At 44.3% G+C, this 16,965-nt stretch overlaps 2 protein-coding genes across 6 annotated transcripts; both read right to left on the bottom strand.

Moving 5' to 3' along the window:
• Window positions 1–65: 65 nt before the first annotated feature.
• On the bottom strand, window positions 66–3,203 carry txndc9 (thioredoxin domain containing 9). Its single transcript, XM_053439550.1, has 5 exons — window positions 3,084–3,203; window positions 1,578–1,784; window positions 1,286–1,404; window positions 869–1,123; window positions 66–781 (listed from the first exon to the last, which is right to left on the bottom strand). The coding sequence occupies exons 2-5, from the start codon at window positions 1,749–1,751 to the stop codon at window positions 661–663; spliced, it is 669 nt and encodes a 222-aa protein (XP_053295525.1). The 5' UTR covers window positions 1,752–1,784; window positions 3,084–3,203; the 3' UTR covers window positions 66–660.
• Window positions 3,204–4,770: 1,567 nt separating this feature from the next.
• rev1 (REV1 DNA directed polymerase) lies at window positions 4,771–15,662 on the bottom strand. 5 transcript variants are annotated; one of them, XM_053440007.1, is made up of 21 exons: window positions 15,323–15,662; window positions 13,980–14,055; window positions 13,378–13,510; window positions 12,778–12,946; window positions 11,906–12,412; window positions 10,997–11,826; window positions 10,584–10,682; window positions 10,352–10,468; window positions 10,085–10,211; window positions 9,730–9,858; window positions 9,500–9,654; window positions 9,298–9,417; window positions 8,974–9,194; window positions 8,697–8,869; window positions 8,164–8,593; window positions 7,792–8,085; window positions 7,515–7,611; window positions 7,225–7,421; window positions 6,967–7,117; window positions 6,778–6,880; window positions 4,771–6,570 (listed from the first exon to the last, which is right to left on the bottom strand). In XM_053440007.1, the coding sequence occupies exons 2-21, from the start codon at window positions 14,043–14,045 to the stop codon at window positions 6,459–6,461; spliced, it is 4,230 nt and encodes a 1,409-aa protein (XP_053295982.1). In that variant the 5' UTR covers window positions 14,046–14,055; window positions 15,323–15,662; the 3' UTR covers window positions 4,771–6,458. The 5 variants fall into 5 exon arrangements, with proteins under 5 accessions (XP_053295982.1, XP_053295980.1, XP_053295984.1 ...); XM_053440005.1 differs by having other exon boundaries at window positions 7,219–7,421; window positions 15,323–15,661; XM_053440009.1 differs by lacking the exon at window positions 15,323–15,662 and adding an exon at window positions 13,627–13,789 and having other exon boundaries at window positions 7,219–7,421; window positions 13,906–14,023.
• Window positions 15,663–16,965: the final 1,303 nt, after the last annotated feature.

Here is a 16,965-nt window from a genome sequence, read left to right as displayed (position 1 = left end):
GGTCAAATATCCATCGCAGTACCTAACACGGCCAAGGACCAATACAAATTCACAGGCGCAGAGAATTCCTTTTACACTTTATTAACTCTGGATTGGTTGAGACTCTTGCTACAAGGAAGTGTCAGGTGTGAAAATGTAATCTGCTGCTGGAAGATAATCTTGGCACTCACATGACTAACTCATTAATGGTTTCTGTTCTAACATGAGACACACAGAGCCAAGAAAACACATGAAATAAACAGGAGAAAAACTAAATGAGCACACTTGTTATTCAAGAGAAAACTTTCTGAATTTTAAAGTAAAGACAAAATCAACAGCAACACAGTGAGAGACATGTGATAGATGACTAGAGCCATGGCTCAGTGAAACATCTATAATCTAATGTGTGCTGTTTTTCGTGAAATGCATGTTCATTGGAGTCCAAATGTTTCACTTGTCTTGTGTTAATTCATCCTGGCAAAGCACGGTAGAAATGGCTGTTTACATTAAGTTTATCATGACAATAAGCAGGTCAAATTTCAGCACATTATAGGCATTAAACCACACAAGCTCAAGGAGGGATCCAAGTTTAAATGGTTGGAATTGAAAGCAGGCTGTTTGCTTGACATTTCTTTTTTAAGATGTAGCCCCGAGAGGAAACCAGATGAGCATCAGCGTATTTCAGTCGTCTCCAGAATCAGAATCAGAGTCGTTACTTCGGCCTCTGATGGTTTTCTTCTCCACTTTCGTTATCTTTGAGCCCGATTTCTTCCCTGCTGTGGGGGCATCCATCAGGTTACCACTGGGAGGGGAGAAAGAAACATTAGAGCAGAGTCACATTGTAAGCTATGAAGGCCTAAATAGACAAAGGAGGGAGTCTGTGTCTCACCTGTAGTTAATAACACCTGAGCAGCCAAGCCTCCACTCAAGCATCTCTGTGGAAAACTCATCTGTGTTTCCCAGGTCAGTGAATCCAACCACGTAGTCCTTTGTTTTTCCATCTATCACCAAAGCCAGAGTGGGAATGACCTTGATGCGCAGCCTCTCCGTCAGAAATGGGGCCTTTTCTACATTCAGTTTGATAAATTTGGTCTCAACGTGCTTCTTTGCCAAGATGGCCAGATGTTTGTCGAAGATCTTACATCTACATGTGACGGAGAGAAACCACAGACAGGTTCAGCAGCTTGATGACAACAACATACTGCCGCTACTGACATTCAAAACCAAAACTAAAGTTGTAGGAGAAGATCTAACATGTCATTATGTTAACATTTACTGATAATATTACTACGGTTTAATAACTTACCTGAAGGTGGAACTTTTGTAGAAGTGGCAGACGGCATTCTTGCTTTCCTTCACCTCGCCGAAAAAGTCCTTCTCACTTGAGATTTCTCTGTACTCCCCATGGCCTTTAGACAACCACTCCTTAAAAAAACAATAACTAAGGTCAGTAACAGAGCAAGAGATCTCAAATAGCAGTTCAAATAATACATGAGAATTGAGCTCTAATCTTTTCAGATACAAGATTATCCAACCACTCTTACAGATAACAATGATACAATTCACTGTATCAGAGTTAAGTGACAACATCCACATACCTGCTTCTGTTTCTGGGCTTTTTTGAGTGCCTCCAATCGCCGTTCCTTCAGTTTGTCCAATTCATCTTCATCCATTTCACTCAGTTTGTTCAACTGGGCATCCACCTGCTCCTCCATCAGTTTGGCCGACTGCTCCAACACCGCTGATAAGATATCCATCTGTTGGTTGGCCATGGTTGCCTGCTCAGTATAAAACCTTCACTGAAACTGCATGAATAAAGAGCAGATATTAGCTTATCTGTGTCTGTGGTTCTACTCTACTACCGACAACTGCCCCCAAACAGTGTGACCACGCAGGCAGCCTTTGAACTGTTTCGCATCACTGCATTTTGATAATTGATTTATTGTTTCAGCCAAACATAAAAAATGTAATTTCCTAGGTTAAGCTTTCTGTCATATTTTGTGACTCTCAAAGTGAGGTTGTTCTCATTGATTTAAATCTATTTTCCAGCTCCACAGTAAGCTTTTCCCCAATATACCAAATAAAAGCATCCAAGGTCATTATAACACTTCAAAGTCTGTTTCATTGTTGTTGTTGACATTGCTACTATCATATGCGGGAGTTCCTTGTTGAAATATCATTTTAAGAGTGGATTTACTAGCCACTGCTAAAGAACGTTCTCCACCAACAAGCGATTCTAGATGAGGCTCTTGACTTGCGATAAGATAATCTTTTATTAGTCCCACAATTGGGAAATTTGCAATATTACAGCAGCGAGAGTCAAAAATAGTTATCAGTAAGAAATAAGTAACATGCAATATTTAAGTGCAAGACAAAAATGAATGGAATAAAGACTAGTATACAGAATATGCGCAGTGTGGGGGAAATGTACAGTGAATGGATTGCACAGGAACCATTGCTTTGCTCCGACAGAATGAATATTGTACAGTTTAAAAGTGTAGCCTCTGTGAATTATGCAGCTACTTTTCATTGTTGTCAAGAGGCTACTTGACAACAATAGCAAGTAGCCTCTTTGTGCAGCGCACACGCACACACACGAACGCACGCACGTCAGGACGCCTATGCTGTACAGTCAAAGGATCGGGGGCCGAAATGACCCTCAGCAGAGAGAAACCCTGAAAGATGAAGCCCGAGCAGCGTCTGTCAGGTGGAGACAAAACCCCGGTAACGGGACACGCCTCGTTTCTGCCCCGGTTGTTCGCTGCGTTTCCCCGGGTACTTGTTACAGCTGTTTCTTTACTGAATAATTCTCACTTGACTTGACTTCCCGTGTAGCTCGTAAACACACGTCCCCAGACTGATATGCGTTGCCGGGTAAAAAGACTGGCAAGTAGAAAACAGCATGAACATAACACGCTGCGTATTCTTCTATTAGCATGCTACGCTAGTTAGCCACTGTCATCGCCGCAAGTCTAGAAGTGGCCGCAGGCGCGATGGGAAACTGCTCTCACTCGGTGTGTGAGACAGTGAGTCGGTGACAATCTGTGGCGTCATGGTGGATACAAATGTTAACCATGGTCAAGTTGTCTTCGAACGATAATTACCTGGAGATATGATGGATGGGATGGGAGGTTGGTGCGCGAGGTGCAAACAATCCTACCGGAAGTGACGTCGCGGGAGGCCCGGTTTGTGGGTAATAAGTCTTACCTACATCCGGGTACGACGTATTGGTAAGTGCACGATCTATGTTTTGTTATTACTGAAGATATTTATGAAAATGTTGTTTTACTTTGGAGGAATGTGTCTCATGGAAAATAAAGTATGATAAATTATGAATCTTATTATAATGGAGAGATTCCATATATATGGAATTTGTACATTTATAATAAATGTCCATTTACAGGTAAGAAATCATGCTTCCCTGCCTTTCACAGTTAATTCAGACAATACATTTTTTCAATTCAGCACTCTCGAAATTTATCCCCCTAGCGATAATGTTTTTTTTAAAGCACTTCTTTCTACTCCAACTTTTTTGTCACAAATATGTAAATTTTCTGTGAATATAAGTTGTTTAATCATGTGAAAAATAAAGTTAAAATATTAAAAGTAAACTCGTAAGTTCAGGAGTGTATCGAGGGATTTGGGGGGCCCCAGAAAAAAAGGGACCTGGGGGGCCCTACATCGGATCAAATCTCCCAAGAAACACACAATATTAAACCAGATGATTCCAATATTGAAATAATTATCTTATCTAAATTATGAACAAAGTGAGTACATTCTGTGCATTCACATATATAATAGTAAAGTCGTTAAGGTTAAAGTGCAAACCCCCACAACAATTCAGTACAAAAGGTCCATTGTGTAAGATGTAGGTGAAATGGATCTATTGACAGAAATTTAATATAAAATGTTTGGAAGGGGAGAATGAGGTGGGGGGTATTCAGCTGCACCATGCAACCTTACCACTTTGTCACTACTTTAAACATCTAGTTGGTTTTCTGAAACCCTTTTTTTATTTGTTTAAATCCTCTACACGTCCCGATAGACATCAATAAATACTCTTGTAAATTATATTAAAAGTTTTAAAAGAGCGCAATCTAAATACTGCCTTTGTATTTGGCTTTATAAGATTAGATTAGATGCATTTATTAGTCCCAAACACATGCACAGACATTCACAGGCACACTCATGCAGGTACGGAAATGTAACCTCTGCTTTTGACCCATCTGGTGCAGGACACACAGAGCAGTGAGCAGCCATGTACGGCGCACAGGGAGCAGATGTTGGGGGAGTAAGGTGCCTTGCTCAGGGGCACTAGACAGGGTAGGGAGAATCCTCTTGGATTTTTGGACAGATCAATCCAGTTTCGTCCTTTTGTTGTTTCTCCGTGGAGTCGAACCAGAGACCTTTTCTGCCCATAGTCCAAGTTTCTGCCACTAGTTTTTACCAATTTCTTTAATGTGTCCAGGTTACCTGGGAGGTGATTTAAACTTGTGGAAACTTAAACTTAAGTATGGTAAATCTGATTTTGTAGAATAGGGATACCTGCAGCCATCACTGACTTTTTTCTTTGTTGTATGTCTTGTATGTGTAAATGGAAAAAACTGAATAAACACTAGTTTAAAAAAAAACTTAAGTATGGACAGTTCTTGTCTTGTAGTTTTCGTTGCTTCTGTCCGACAAGTCTGGCTAGGTGCTTTTGTAAACCTTCTGAACACTTTCTACTTAAACACATAATAAGCTCTTGGACATCCTAGTTTGTTGAATGCTTCAAAAACTGACCAGGACAAATTCTTTATTACAGAGTTTACAGTTTATTAGCAAGATTTAGAAAAACTTACAAACAGGTTCACAGCTTAAGGTCGTCAGGCACAATCCAGTTCGGAGAAGACAAGACTGGCCGAGTTGAACTCCTGGCCATTCCCTTCTGGAAAGATATGACAGGTGAAGAGAAGCAACTTCTTGAAAATGAGCGAGTGGACACTTGCACATTATGAATTACATTCATTTCAACTAGTTAAAAAAAAAGAAACATGACAGCTTGATTTGGTTTGCATATAGGGAGACGGCTTTAAACGAACTTATGCAACCATACACATGGTGTCTTCTGTGGTGAGATCACAAGGCCAGCCGACCACATCCGCTGATTACCTCTGATCACCATCATCGCCGTGATAACAGTTCAATTTAAAGAAATACAATGATGTAGCCACACATTTTCTCCAGCAATGTGACGTTACAGAAGATCCCACCTCCAGCTCCCATGCAATTCCAGCATTATTTTGATATTCAGATTTATGAAACTAGTGAAAACAGATTGAAAAAACTAGATTTACTCCCAAGTACAAAGCGAATATGAAACTTTACATTATCTCGAAGGGACATCTTACTAGTTAGTGAAAAAAAGAGATGCATAGGCTACTTATTGATTGCCATAACCCTAGTCCTCCGGAATCAGAGTGCTACTGAGAATCAACAGTTAACCTCACGTGAAGTGCTTTGGCCAGCTTCTGATTTCCAGGTTGGAACACGTACAAACGAATAAAGAGTGAGAAGATTTACAATTTAAAGACAGTTACTAAGAATTCACTACATGTAAACAATACAAGAGGTAAGCCCTCTACATACATCTTTTCTTTTAAAACTTTAAACAAAGATCTTTCAAAAAAACATTATTTACATTTTATAATAAACAGGTTTTGGCACTTTTTGCAACAAACAAGAAAGAGAAAAACATACTACTGCTTGTACCAGAGTCTATTTTTAGTTTTTTAAAACACAGCAGTCGTGGATATTTCACAGTTCGGTGTTGATCGCATCGAACACCAAAGAAACATAAATGAAATATAGGAAAATGTTGATATCTGAGCAGTGCTACAAGTAAAAAATTGCTAAACATGATGATAATGTCAGTATTTTAAACCTGGACTCAAAATGATTCTGAGGGACACAATTTATTCCTTTAGAGAAATAGGGGAATTCGACTGCTGTATCAGATGGAAACGACTTACATCGGAAATAGGAATTTAAAATGTTACCAGCTCTCGTTTGAACTGAGTGTGTAGGAAATATTGAAGAACTGCCAGCAGAAATCTTACCATAAAATGTCTCATGCCTATGGAACTGATTGTTGGGGATAGAGAGCTTTCATCGGAAAACAAGGAATTTTCAAAAACTGCTACAATTAGCACTGTTCTGGGTTTTCATTTCTTCAATAAGAACATTACCAGTCCTTCAGATTGTGTAACATGTCTCTTTTAGAGCAACAAAACAATGTACTGTACATACGTTCATTAAATACTGTCATGGGTCTCATACTTTGTGTTTGTGAGGCCATTACATGGCAGATGTGGCAGTGGCGTCACAATTGAGGAGGTGTCAAAATCTGTGCTGCAGATGTCTTCGTCAAATGTCTTCGTCAAAGTAGCGAGACCAGATGTGGTGAAGGTAACACAGTGAAATCAGATTCCCCTCGTTCTTCATGCCATCTTCAGGGTGCTACCGTAGGCCTGTTGCACAACCACCTGCACGTTGTCCAGGATAAAGTCAAAAGCCATACACCAGACGGACTCCACCGACTGCTGCATGAGTCTGCAAAGAACAGATCAACATGCAACATTAAGAATCAGAATCAGAGCTCTGTTTGTCTCTCTAAATGTGGGTTGCTCATGTTGTTCGCTTCATACTTGACACGTGTGGTAAGGGCCCAAAGAAGTGCAGTGTGGAATTCTGTGCGATTTCGAGTGATAAAGAATGGAGGACGAGCAGCGGGTGTAGGAATGGAGAATGTTAGCTCACCTTTTCATATATTTCATAACCAAATCCAGCATCTCCAGATCTTTGTCCTCGATCAGATCAGTGCAGTATTTCACCACCTGCAGGATGTCCTCCTCCATGGGTTCTAAGAAACAAGAAGTAGCGATTAGTTCTGCAACACCACAACCAACATGTGTTGGCACTGCTACAGAGGTGCCCTCGTCCGTCTACCTGTTATGGAGGTGACCCATTCCCGTAGGAGGGTTTTAATATCCGTCAGGTCACAGGCTCCAGCCAATGCAGGAGAAGGACGAGGGATGAATTTGGTCAGAGACTCTGGGATGTCTGGTTTTGAGGGGGATGCCGAGGGAACATTTTCAGTCTGGGAGGAGAAAACCGATGTGAGCGGGAGAGATAAGTTAAGTTACGAGCTAGAGGAAACAAGACCTTAATCTTCATGTGTGAAACCATATATAGACTCACCTTTACCATGTTTGATCCCCGTGATGTGGTAAGAGGTGGCAGGGTTTTAGCAGGGCTGTTTGTTGTGTGACGCCTCTTCGTAGGAGAAGGTCCTTTTTTAACCGGACTCGCTGCATTCTTTCTCTTGTAGCGTCGCTTCATGCGACCGACGCCGGTCCCTGCTCCGGACTGTTTGAGCTGCATCAGTGGGTTCTTCTGCTCTACTACAGAGAAACAAAGAGGACGAAAATGAGGTGTATATGCATTATGATGAAGTAGAAGACATTCCTGGACCCCTAAATCACCTGGGCACTTACACATTTTTGTCTGAGGTTGGACAGTTATGCGGTTATAGGCAGACTTCAGTTCATCCTGAAGCTCTTTGGGAAGGGCAGCGAAAACATCTGGATCAACCTGCAGCCAGAGATTCAAGAGATTACTTGAAGCAGAGAGTGGAGGTTGGCTACATCAGTGAGTAAAGCACTCAGTAATGTGGAGGTGGGAGGCCTTTTGTTTGGTTCCCATATAGCGAAAACACGACAGCCCCCCTCACAGCGGCCATGCTCCAGACTCTTGTGACAACTGCCTTCCTACCTGTGAGAAGTGTGGTAGTTCCAGTACAATTCCCGGAGTGTCGGGCTGGTTTGGAATCTGCAGAACCAAGGTTCCGAAGGGTGGAGCGTTCAGTGCAGGTCCAGAGGCAGGAGGACGAGGAGGTGAGGTCGGACATGTCTTCAGAGAGGCTGACTGAGGAGGAGGAGGAGGAGGAGCAGGCATCTGTGGACTCGGTGAACGATGATTGTTTGGTCTCCTGTCCCGATGACCCCACGACTGCTCCACTTGCTCCCTCAGGTCTGCAGGCAGGGCCTCCAACACAGAACGGTCCACCTTGGAAGTCATAAAGACACAGACTGCTGAAACTGTATCACTGATAAACTGAGTCAGATATATGCGCCAAGCCCTTACCTGTGAAGGGGAGGGGATTTCGATACTGAAGTTGAGACGTGCTCGAGGATTCTTCGGAGTTCGTGCCTGCTGGTCTTTGCTTGTCCCTGGGACCGGCTCAGGAGGAGACAAAGGATGTGTAGTGGGGTCAGATGATGAGGCTGCTGTCTGAGTCTTTTCCTGATGCGTGCCGTTCTCTGCAGCACCTACAACCCGAGACGAACCTCTGTTGTGGGTTTTGGCACTTCCTTGACCGAGCAACAGCTCTTTGATGGAGCGTGTCCCCTGGCATGTGGAGTCCTGAGGGCCAGAGTGATGTCCCTCAAGGAGCTGGACCTGGATGCCGACTCCTCTCAGGTCCTGAACCTGCAGCTTCATGGCGTGGAACAGCTTCATGACTGCAGTGGCGATCAGCTGACCACTGTCGGTGCATTGAGGGAGCATCACAGTCCTGGCAGCAGGAAACAGATCAAAATCAACAGGATAATAGAATAAACAATAAAAGGAGGATGTTATCAATCCTTTATAACATACAGGGTTTGACCGCCTCTTACCTGGCCAGGTTATCACAGATGCCATGACCCCCATATTTAGCCGACTCCAGCGGAGCTCCAACCTTGCGAACCATGACCTTGAGCGTAACTCTGCGACCCCGCAGCCCTGCTTCTTGTAAACGTCTTTGAACCTCCATGGACAAGTTATTCAGGAAACTCTCCGCCTCATCAATCTGGTGAGAGGGAAGAACCAGAGAGTTACAGAGAGACAGGTAGGAAAGGAAGGATAATAAAAATAGAAGAAGAGAAGGCTCAGGAGGGAACTTGAAGGTCTAACCCTTGTAAAGCGAATGTTGTAGTTCATCTCCGCCGAGACAGACTTTCTTTCCTTTTCATAGCGGACGGGCCGATCATCCAGGCCTCTGCTGAAACGGAACAGAGTCTGTCCGGTCCGGGGTCCAAACTTCTTCTGCAGCTGAGACAGAGACAGCTGCTGGAGGTCCCCACATGACCTCACAGACATAGCAGCCAACTTCCTGCCCATAACAGGCCCAACACCTGGAGAGACGAAGCTACATTAACCCTGTGGTCACATGTTTAACAGACAAAAGCAAATAGGCTGTAGATTGATGGATATGACCAGCAGGTGGTGCTGTTATACCTGGTAAGCTGGTTACTGGCAGGTCCCTGATAAAATCATCCACTTCTTCAGACTTTAAGAAGTACTGCCCGTCCGGCTTGGCCCTTCGCGTCGCCAGCCGAGCCAACAGGATGTTGGAGCCTGAACAGATGAGAGTTCAGTTTAGAATTTTTTAAATCACACTGTTTTGGTCTTTTTTTTACCAGTATAAAGATGAACTCACCCATGCCCACTGAGGCGCAGCACCCTGACTTCTCCTTGATGTCTGCTCGAATAGCTTCAGCAAGATCATCCGCGTTGATGCCCAACTCAGTCAGCAGAGCAGAGCCGTCTATCAACACCTCATCGCAGCTCAGAGCCTCAATGTCATGGGTGTAACTGCCAAGAACAAACGAGTGAGGAGGGTAGCGCTGAGAGAAGTGAGCGACAAACAGATGAGGGAGTTGCTCTTACCTAGCCAGAGTCTCATACATGCTGAGAGCCACCTCTTTATAAGCCTCAAAATCATACGGGACGGACTGGAGCGAGGGGCACAACTTTTTTGCTTTGCCGAAAAACATCCCGTTCTTCACGCCCGCCTGTCTGTGAGAGGAAACAGATTTACATTTAGCTCAGTCAGGGATTGAAGCAAAACAAATTAACTCATGTTGATTATTAGTAATTTCTTCATTAAACATATGTGTAGCATATCAAATGGAAATATGCCTTCAGTGTATTTTGAATCAATCAACAAATGGAGATCTTCCTGCTTAGTCGTAAACCTGTATCTGTGCTATGAGGCACATGCGAGTGTGAGTTGAAATCTTACCTAGCCTCATAACTACAAGATGCAATCTCTGCCATTGACATAACAGCAGGGTCCAGGTCCACTCCGTTGACATGTGACTCAGGACTCTGTTGTGATGGAGTGCTCGGTAGATCCTCATCACTTCTCTCTGTGAGAGATACATTTTATCCAGCAGGTTATAATACAGTATAACATGTGCAGGAAAATGCAGGAAATACACTGAGCCAGGGCTGTGATAATCAAAGTGGTGTTTCTTCAGGACAAACAGGTGGAGCGTGACAGTCTCACCTGTTGGAGGAAGAGTGTGTTTCCTCTGGTAGTACTGCTGCTCCAGCTGAGGGTTGGCCCCTGGTCTAAGGGGCACTCTGGCCTGTCCACGGTTACTGGTCACAGCGACAGGCTTTCCTGCAAGAAAGACACCAAATCAACCAGGGGAGCTCACTTTATCTGTGACACTGTTCTTTGTAGCATGAGCCTATGTTATTTATAAACAGGTCAACCTTTAACCAGAGAGAGGTACCTTTGAGGTCCGGTCGATGTCGGATCCCCACAGACACAAAGAAACAATCCATGTCCACGTGAAGGATACAAGATTTAACATTTGTGGCTGCTGATGTACCTGAAACACACACATACCAGATCATCATTGGACTTTTCCAAATCATAAAAAAACTTTTCCAGCATCTAGAGGTGCCAAATGTATCCCAAATAATCCGGATGGACAGAAATAAGGCATCAAGAGTCATGAGTGGTTATCTTATTGATTAACACTATAAACATTACAAATATTTGAGATGGTGAAGTGCAAGTGTAAAGAGTACTGGTCTCTGTATATGTGATAATGAGAGACAACAGGTCTACATAGTCGTCCTCAACAGGAAAAATCTGCCTGCTTTTTACATCGAGGAAAATAAGTGACCCTTCCTTTCTCACCTTGACTGTCTGAAGAGCGCAGTGCCACACATTTCCTTAGTCGCTCTTTCCCTGGAAAGGAGGCGCCCCCTGCTGCTTTCCGTTTGCTGTGCAGGTCATTGACATACTCAGAGAAGCCGGTCCTCCACGTGGAGATCTGGTGTAAACGTGAGTGAGAGTAGAACTCGGAGATCAAATCATTCGTCTTTGTCTGCAGCTGAGCTGAAGACTTGCCCGCCGACGAGGATGATGATGGCGGCTTGTCAGTGATGGTTGTATTGAACGATGTAGGATCTGATGAAAAGGCAGTGTGGTGACTTCCGTTCAGTCGAACATGGGAATGTGAAAGAGATTGCGATGCGGAGGATAGATGAGTCTTTTCAGGGGGTGAATCCACCTGGAGGGATGGCTGAAGCTGTTTTGGGATTAGGTGGCTTTCGGTGGCTTTGATAGCCTCCTGGTAGGAGGGTGGCGGTGGTTTATGTCTCTGCTCGTTGGCTGCTTGAGAGCCGGACTCCTCCAAACAGACAGGCCACTGGTCAGATTGCTTCGGAGGACTGTGGGGAAACTCATACGGGTCGGGTATGGCCTGACACTGCACCGGACGATTCTGAGGTTTAATATCCGGACTCTGGACTCTGTAGTCAGGCAGTTCCTCGTCGACAGAGGGGTCGTCTGAAACAGGAGACAGGTCCTCTGGTTTTAAGGCACCATTAACATGATGAACGTGTCCATTGGTCAGGGGCACTTGCTTTACCGCCTGTGGGTAAAGATCTTTGCCACACTGTTGCATTTTGTTCATTTTGGAATGGCTCATTATCACGTCAGCTGAGGTCTGCAAGGATCCATTTCTGTGAGACAAAGAGGTGATGAGTCGATGTTAACATTTAATGTGGAAACCATTTCCTTTCAAATGAACAAAATACTCACACTTTTAATTCCACTTCCTTGCAGCCGCTCTGGCAGGTGTTGCTCTGAGGTTGCTGTTGGCCGGCTCTCTGATTGCTGAGACGACGGTGAGGTGTCTGAAGAGGAGACTGTGGGGGCTTTGTGCTGCTTGGGTTTAACATTGAGTGGGCGGGTAAAGGGTCTCTGTGACTGGGGTCTATATTGAGGTGACTGGAAGCTAAGTGACTTGGCTGGGGGCTCATGACGAAAGCTGCAGAGCTGCGCTGGAGGGACTGAGGTTGGCTGTGGCTGGGTGTTGGGTTGGCTTCATTCTGGTGGCTGGATGACGGGTGGTCATGTTTGGGCGCAGAGTGTTGTACGCTGTGCTGCTGCAGGTGGAGCTTCGGTTTGACGCTGGGCTGCAGCGGCCCGTTGCTCGGTCCTGCGATCTCGGAGATCTGGCGCAGCGGCATGCCAGGGAAGAGCGGCCCTTTGTGTTTGGTGTACAGCTGGTACTGCAGGTATGGCAGGAGATGCCCAGCCTTCACACTGTTTTAAACAAAAGATTAAATAAATACAGAGATTTTTAATCATCCATCTGATATTCAATATTGATAAACAGGCAAACAGCACATTGAAGTCAGTGGTTGAACATGTCTTCTTCTACATACTCAGTTAATCTACAGCCGTGATCGGCAACTGCAGTTTGTCTCTCTGTCTCTCAGATCAACTTGATAAATCGATTTTTTTATTTCAAAAGGTCACTTTTGCCATTTCAGAGAGACAGCTTCCACCAGAACCACAGACCAACCCAATAGCCCCTTCAAAACAGGTTTAGAACAGCCAGTGCACTTGTGTTGTAAAATATAAGTAATCATATGTGAAGCCATGAAATAAATACATATAATAAATACCTGTCTGTGATCCACTGCGGTCTGATGATCTTCTCCCCTTTGAGCTCCTGGATTTTACTGTTGGGCAAGTTGGTGGCGATGATGTGTGTGATCTTGGAGCGCGAGTAGTAGACGTGGAACTGGCCTCCGTGCAGCATCATCAGTCTCCGCAGCTCATCCGCACTTGGATCTGCTCGCAAAATAACAAGAAACAAAACAGTAAGAGGAGAAGAGAAGCGAGAAAAAGATAATGCAGCTCACAAATACAGCCATTAGCTTAGAATTTAGGCCCACACACCTGAAGCATCTCAAACCCCATTTTCTTGTCAGGCTTTGCCACTTTCTCATTTCAAAGTGTCATGGTGCATCAACAACCAAGAAAAACAGCAATTTCATCACGGTCACTCCTCAGATCAGCTCGTCCCGGCTCCTGAGTCTTGACGTCTTCCATTTGTATAATTAGTCCGGTGTGTGCTGCGCATGTCAACTGACGCACCTCAAAAGGACGTGCGCTTGTGTATTCCATATTCTGATATCAGACACTCCTCCGGGACAGTCATGGCAAACATGAAGACACACAAACTTGAGTCATGTAAAGTTATGTATGTAGCAAAGGGTTACCTGTGTAGCCATTGACATAAATGGCCACTCCGCTGAAGATGTTGGAGCATATGCCTTGCTTCTGTTTTTCCCTGGGGGCGTCAAGCTTAAACTGCTCTTCCAGCTTGGAGACCTTGGCCGCCATGTAGCCGCCCTGCACACGAGAAGGAGAGCGGTGAGAGAAGGTCAATCTCAGTCATATTATTCGCACCTGCCTGTGCAGAGGCCCAGCGCTCTAACCGTCACATATGGAATTTAAGCACATCCAACCTTTGAATAAGGTATTGATGATTGTTGCTGGGGTGAGAAGACATGATTGACAGCTGAGAACGACAGGACCTCTCCACTACCCCGCGATCAATGTCGTGCAGACTCCGGCTCCAAATGCGCATATCCTTCATTTCTCAATACGTTGCCCATCTTGTACATAAAGCTAATGGTTGGATGTGTGTGTGTGGATTCAAAATAACAGAGGCAGGTTGAGTAATAAAGTAAGGTGATTAAAATCCAGGTGCAGTAAGCTCTAATATAAATACCGTTTATACTCACTGCATATCTCTTTTATCTCATACAGAGGTCATTTTCTGTCCATTGCTGGTGATGATGAACTGAGGGACACTCACCATTTCAGCCCAACCACTGTCATCACTGGCTTTGGCTTTCTTCTTAATCCATACATCTCGACTCATACTGAGTTACCTGAACACACAGGAGGAGCCAAGTGAGCAAAACTGAATCATACAAGACAGATCATCAGAATACACCCAGTGCTTCATTAACTAAGCAGGTTATTATGAATGTTATGATAAAAACAAAGAACTGAACATTCATCCTAACATGATCCTGGAGTCAGTCAGTAGTTAGAGACTGCAGGACCAAAACCTTCTGTGATCTCATTAGCCTGGCTTTAGATCAGGTATGGTTTATTAACATTAACTGTCTGTTAATATGATTATGATTTCATCCCCTTCTATTTAATGTTGGTTCTATTTAATGAATCTATATTTTAATATTCTTATTACAGCTTTTCAAATCTCGTGAATGGCATTTAATTGTCAGCATATTTAATTGTTTTACCTTATTCTTGGCTGATCAGTCAATATTAAAAAATGGCCCTTTGAACTGTATGTAAAGGACACTTGGATGACACCACAGGAGCAGTATGGAGGTATTTTATGTTTACTACCCATAGGTATTTTACGTGTGAAGAATCGCTCACCATTTACTTATATTCTTTTTGATTTGGCTGCAACATAGGTTTACCCCGGAAACTCCCAAAGTGTTTTGTGGACTCAAACACTTCACCCACCCCTCCAACTGCATAGTGGTGAGTAGATAATGAGTGAATTGTATGATAGGGCTGAGTGATAAAACAATAACAATAATTAAAATATCGCAATACATACTAAGCAACTTCGTCTATATCAATAAAGCAGAAGTTGTTCTTTGTTTGCCACAACCTTCCCTCATGTGCATCAACTTCAATAAAATCATTGGTTTGACATGTATCGTGATAATTATCGATATCGAACACTCTTGGACATATTGTCAGACAACATGAAGCTTGTGATGTTGCCTTGCAGGGAGGGGGGGGGGGGGGGTGTTAAGTGTCCAAGGGCATGTACGGGCAGCTCCTCCGCCACTGACAGCTCTGCACTGTTACACCACAGCCCCATGTGGCACTTTTTGTCTCCTCACATCTCACCGTGCTAACATTAGCTCGGCTGGTTAACCATGCGCGGCTGTGCGCCACGATACGACGGTAACATCGACACTGTTTCATATCTGCAGGAAAAAGAAAAAAGGAAAAACACACGAGTCCCAGTGTGTTTGACGCTGCAGCCAAACGAGCCGCACAACAATGGACCGGGCGGAGAGACATTGGAACTTCGGCGCCTCCTTGTTCCTTCCCATTTGTAAACAAACAAACTGTCCGTTGGTAAACACTTGTTGTTTATGTATCTACCTTTGTTCCTGTCACAGCGGGTTGTTGTCCACACTTCTCTCTGCAGATACGAGTCCACACAGCCGTCGTGCGCGCTCCGATCAGACGAGGAAAGAGCCACGAGCGAAGCCGAAAGGAAACAAAAAGAAGAAGGAGCGGGATCCTCCGGCCGCTTCGCTCCGCTGCTCCGCTGCTCCGGCTCGACCTGCTCCACCGATCCGCCTCAGACGACCTGAAATCCCCTCACTCTGTCACGCTGCCTCGCCATGTCTGCTCCTCAACATTTTCTCTCCCCCTCCCTGTCCTCTCCATTTCCACCGCCTCATCTGTTCCCCCCACAGCTCCCACACGTCAAGCACAGGGAGGAGGAGACGGCGGGCTTCCGGAGGAGATTTTCAAAATAAAACGTTAAACGCATATGCCGTTTATGAATAGGACATAAATATAGTCAAAAATTTAAACAAATCTATAATAATAATATGTTCAACAGTGAAAGATGTATTTCATGTACTATCTTATAGTTTATTTTATTGCCTTCTTGTGTAGGCAATCATTTCCTCTATTTCTAGGAGTTCTATTATTGCTGTGAATTTCCCCGGCGTGGGATTAAAAACATTATTTTATGTTGTCTAATCTAATTTCATACATGCTGATGGGCACTGTTATAATTTTAAGTAAAACTCAATCATACTTAAGTTAAGCTGCCACATATATGTAATTTTGTTCTTGTTAGCATTTTTTGTTTAATATGGTGATCAATCAAAAAGATTAATATTTGTGTTATGCATCGATTTCATCACACATCTGTTTAATTTCAGTCGCATTTTATTTTCAAAATCCCCCCGCTTCCTTCCAGTTTTCTCAGATCTCTGAACCGTGAGCTTGACGTGTCCCCGGCTTGTGGTTTTGAACTCGTGTTGTAATTCCTGCACTGTGCAGGTGACTAAGTCCATCGTGTCCTGGAGGCTCCGCACACTTTCTATAAAGCCCCCCAGCCTGTGACACCTCGCAGCGGGTCAGTGGCGCACAGGTGAGTCGCTGGTGTGGAGCAGGCTTGGTTAACATCACTCTCTGTGCACCTGTCAGAACAACGTGGGGTCTAAAAGATCAGCCACTGTGTCTGTGTTCAGACAGCGGATCAGAAAAAGGCTCCGTCCTTTATTTATTTATTTACGTGTGTCTGGCTCCGAGCTGCTTGTCCTCACACGGCCCCGGCGCACAGGCAGCTAAAGGCCGTGACGCAGAGACACGTGCCGGATGAACGAGCCAGCGACGCAGGCTGTGAACTGATGACGCTCCAGGACGATCCGACTCTTTCTGATAGGTCCAACCCGAAAGCTCTCATTCTTATACAAAGATCCTGCTCTTCAGACAGACTGGGACTGAGGAGGACTTTTGACTATAGACTGTACATAAAGATGGAGGCCATGACAGCTCCTCAAAAGTGAAGCCAAAATAACATGACTGGGAAGCCGACTGGTGGCTGGCTGCAGTATTGGTCATAAAACCCACCTCCTCAAGTCTTCCCCATCTGCATGCTGAAGTGTCCTGAGGCAAGATGCTGAACCCGAATGGCCTCTCATAAGAAAAAAGGAAAAAGTGCTGCCCAAAGATGTATGAATGTGTGTGAAAGGCATAATTGTACTGTAAAGTGCTTTGAGTGA

Source organism: Pleuronectes platessa, chromosome 14, assembly GCF_947347685.1.
Source record: "Pleuronectes platessa chromosome 14, fPlePla1.1, whole genome shotgun sequence".
Classification (NCBI taxonomy): Eukaryota; Metazoa; Chordata; class Actinopteri; order Pleuronectiformes; family Pleuronectidae; genus Pleuronectes; species Pleuronectes platessa.
Note: the sequence above shows the minus strand (reverse complement) of the source record. Positions and strands in the feature narration are given on the sequence as shown.

Bases quoted from the DNA above. Each gene is read 5' to 3' on its own strand.
- txndc9 (XM_053439550.1), bottom strand. From the start codon at position 1,751: ATGGCCAACCAACAGATGGATATCTTATCAGCGGTGTTGGAGCAGTCG. The intron at 1,405-1,577 runs GTATGTGGATGT...TGTTTTTTTAAG, and splicing joins AAGCCCAGAAACAGAAGCAG to GAGTGGTTGTCTAAAGGCCA. The intron at 782-868 runs GTGAGACACAGA...CTCCCCTCCCAG, and splicing joins TCAGGTGTTATTAACTACAG to TGGTAACCTGATGGATGCCC.
- rev1 (XM_053440005.1), bottom strand. From the start codon at position 14,045: ATGAGTCGAGATGTATGGATTAAGAAGAAAGCCAAAGCCAGTGATGAC. The intron at 11,827-11,905 runs GTGAGTATTTTG...TTTGTCTCACAG, and splicing joins AAGGAAGTGGAATTAAAAGT to AAATGGATCCTTGCAGACCT. The intron at 10,212-10,351 runs GTGAGACTGTCA...TATCTCTCACAG, and splicing joins ACACACTCTTCCTCCAACAG to AGAGAAGTGATGAGGATCTA.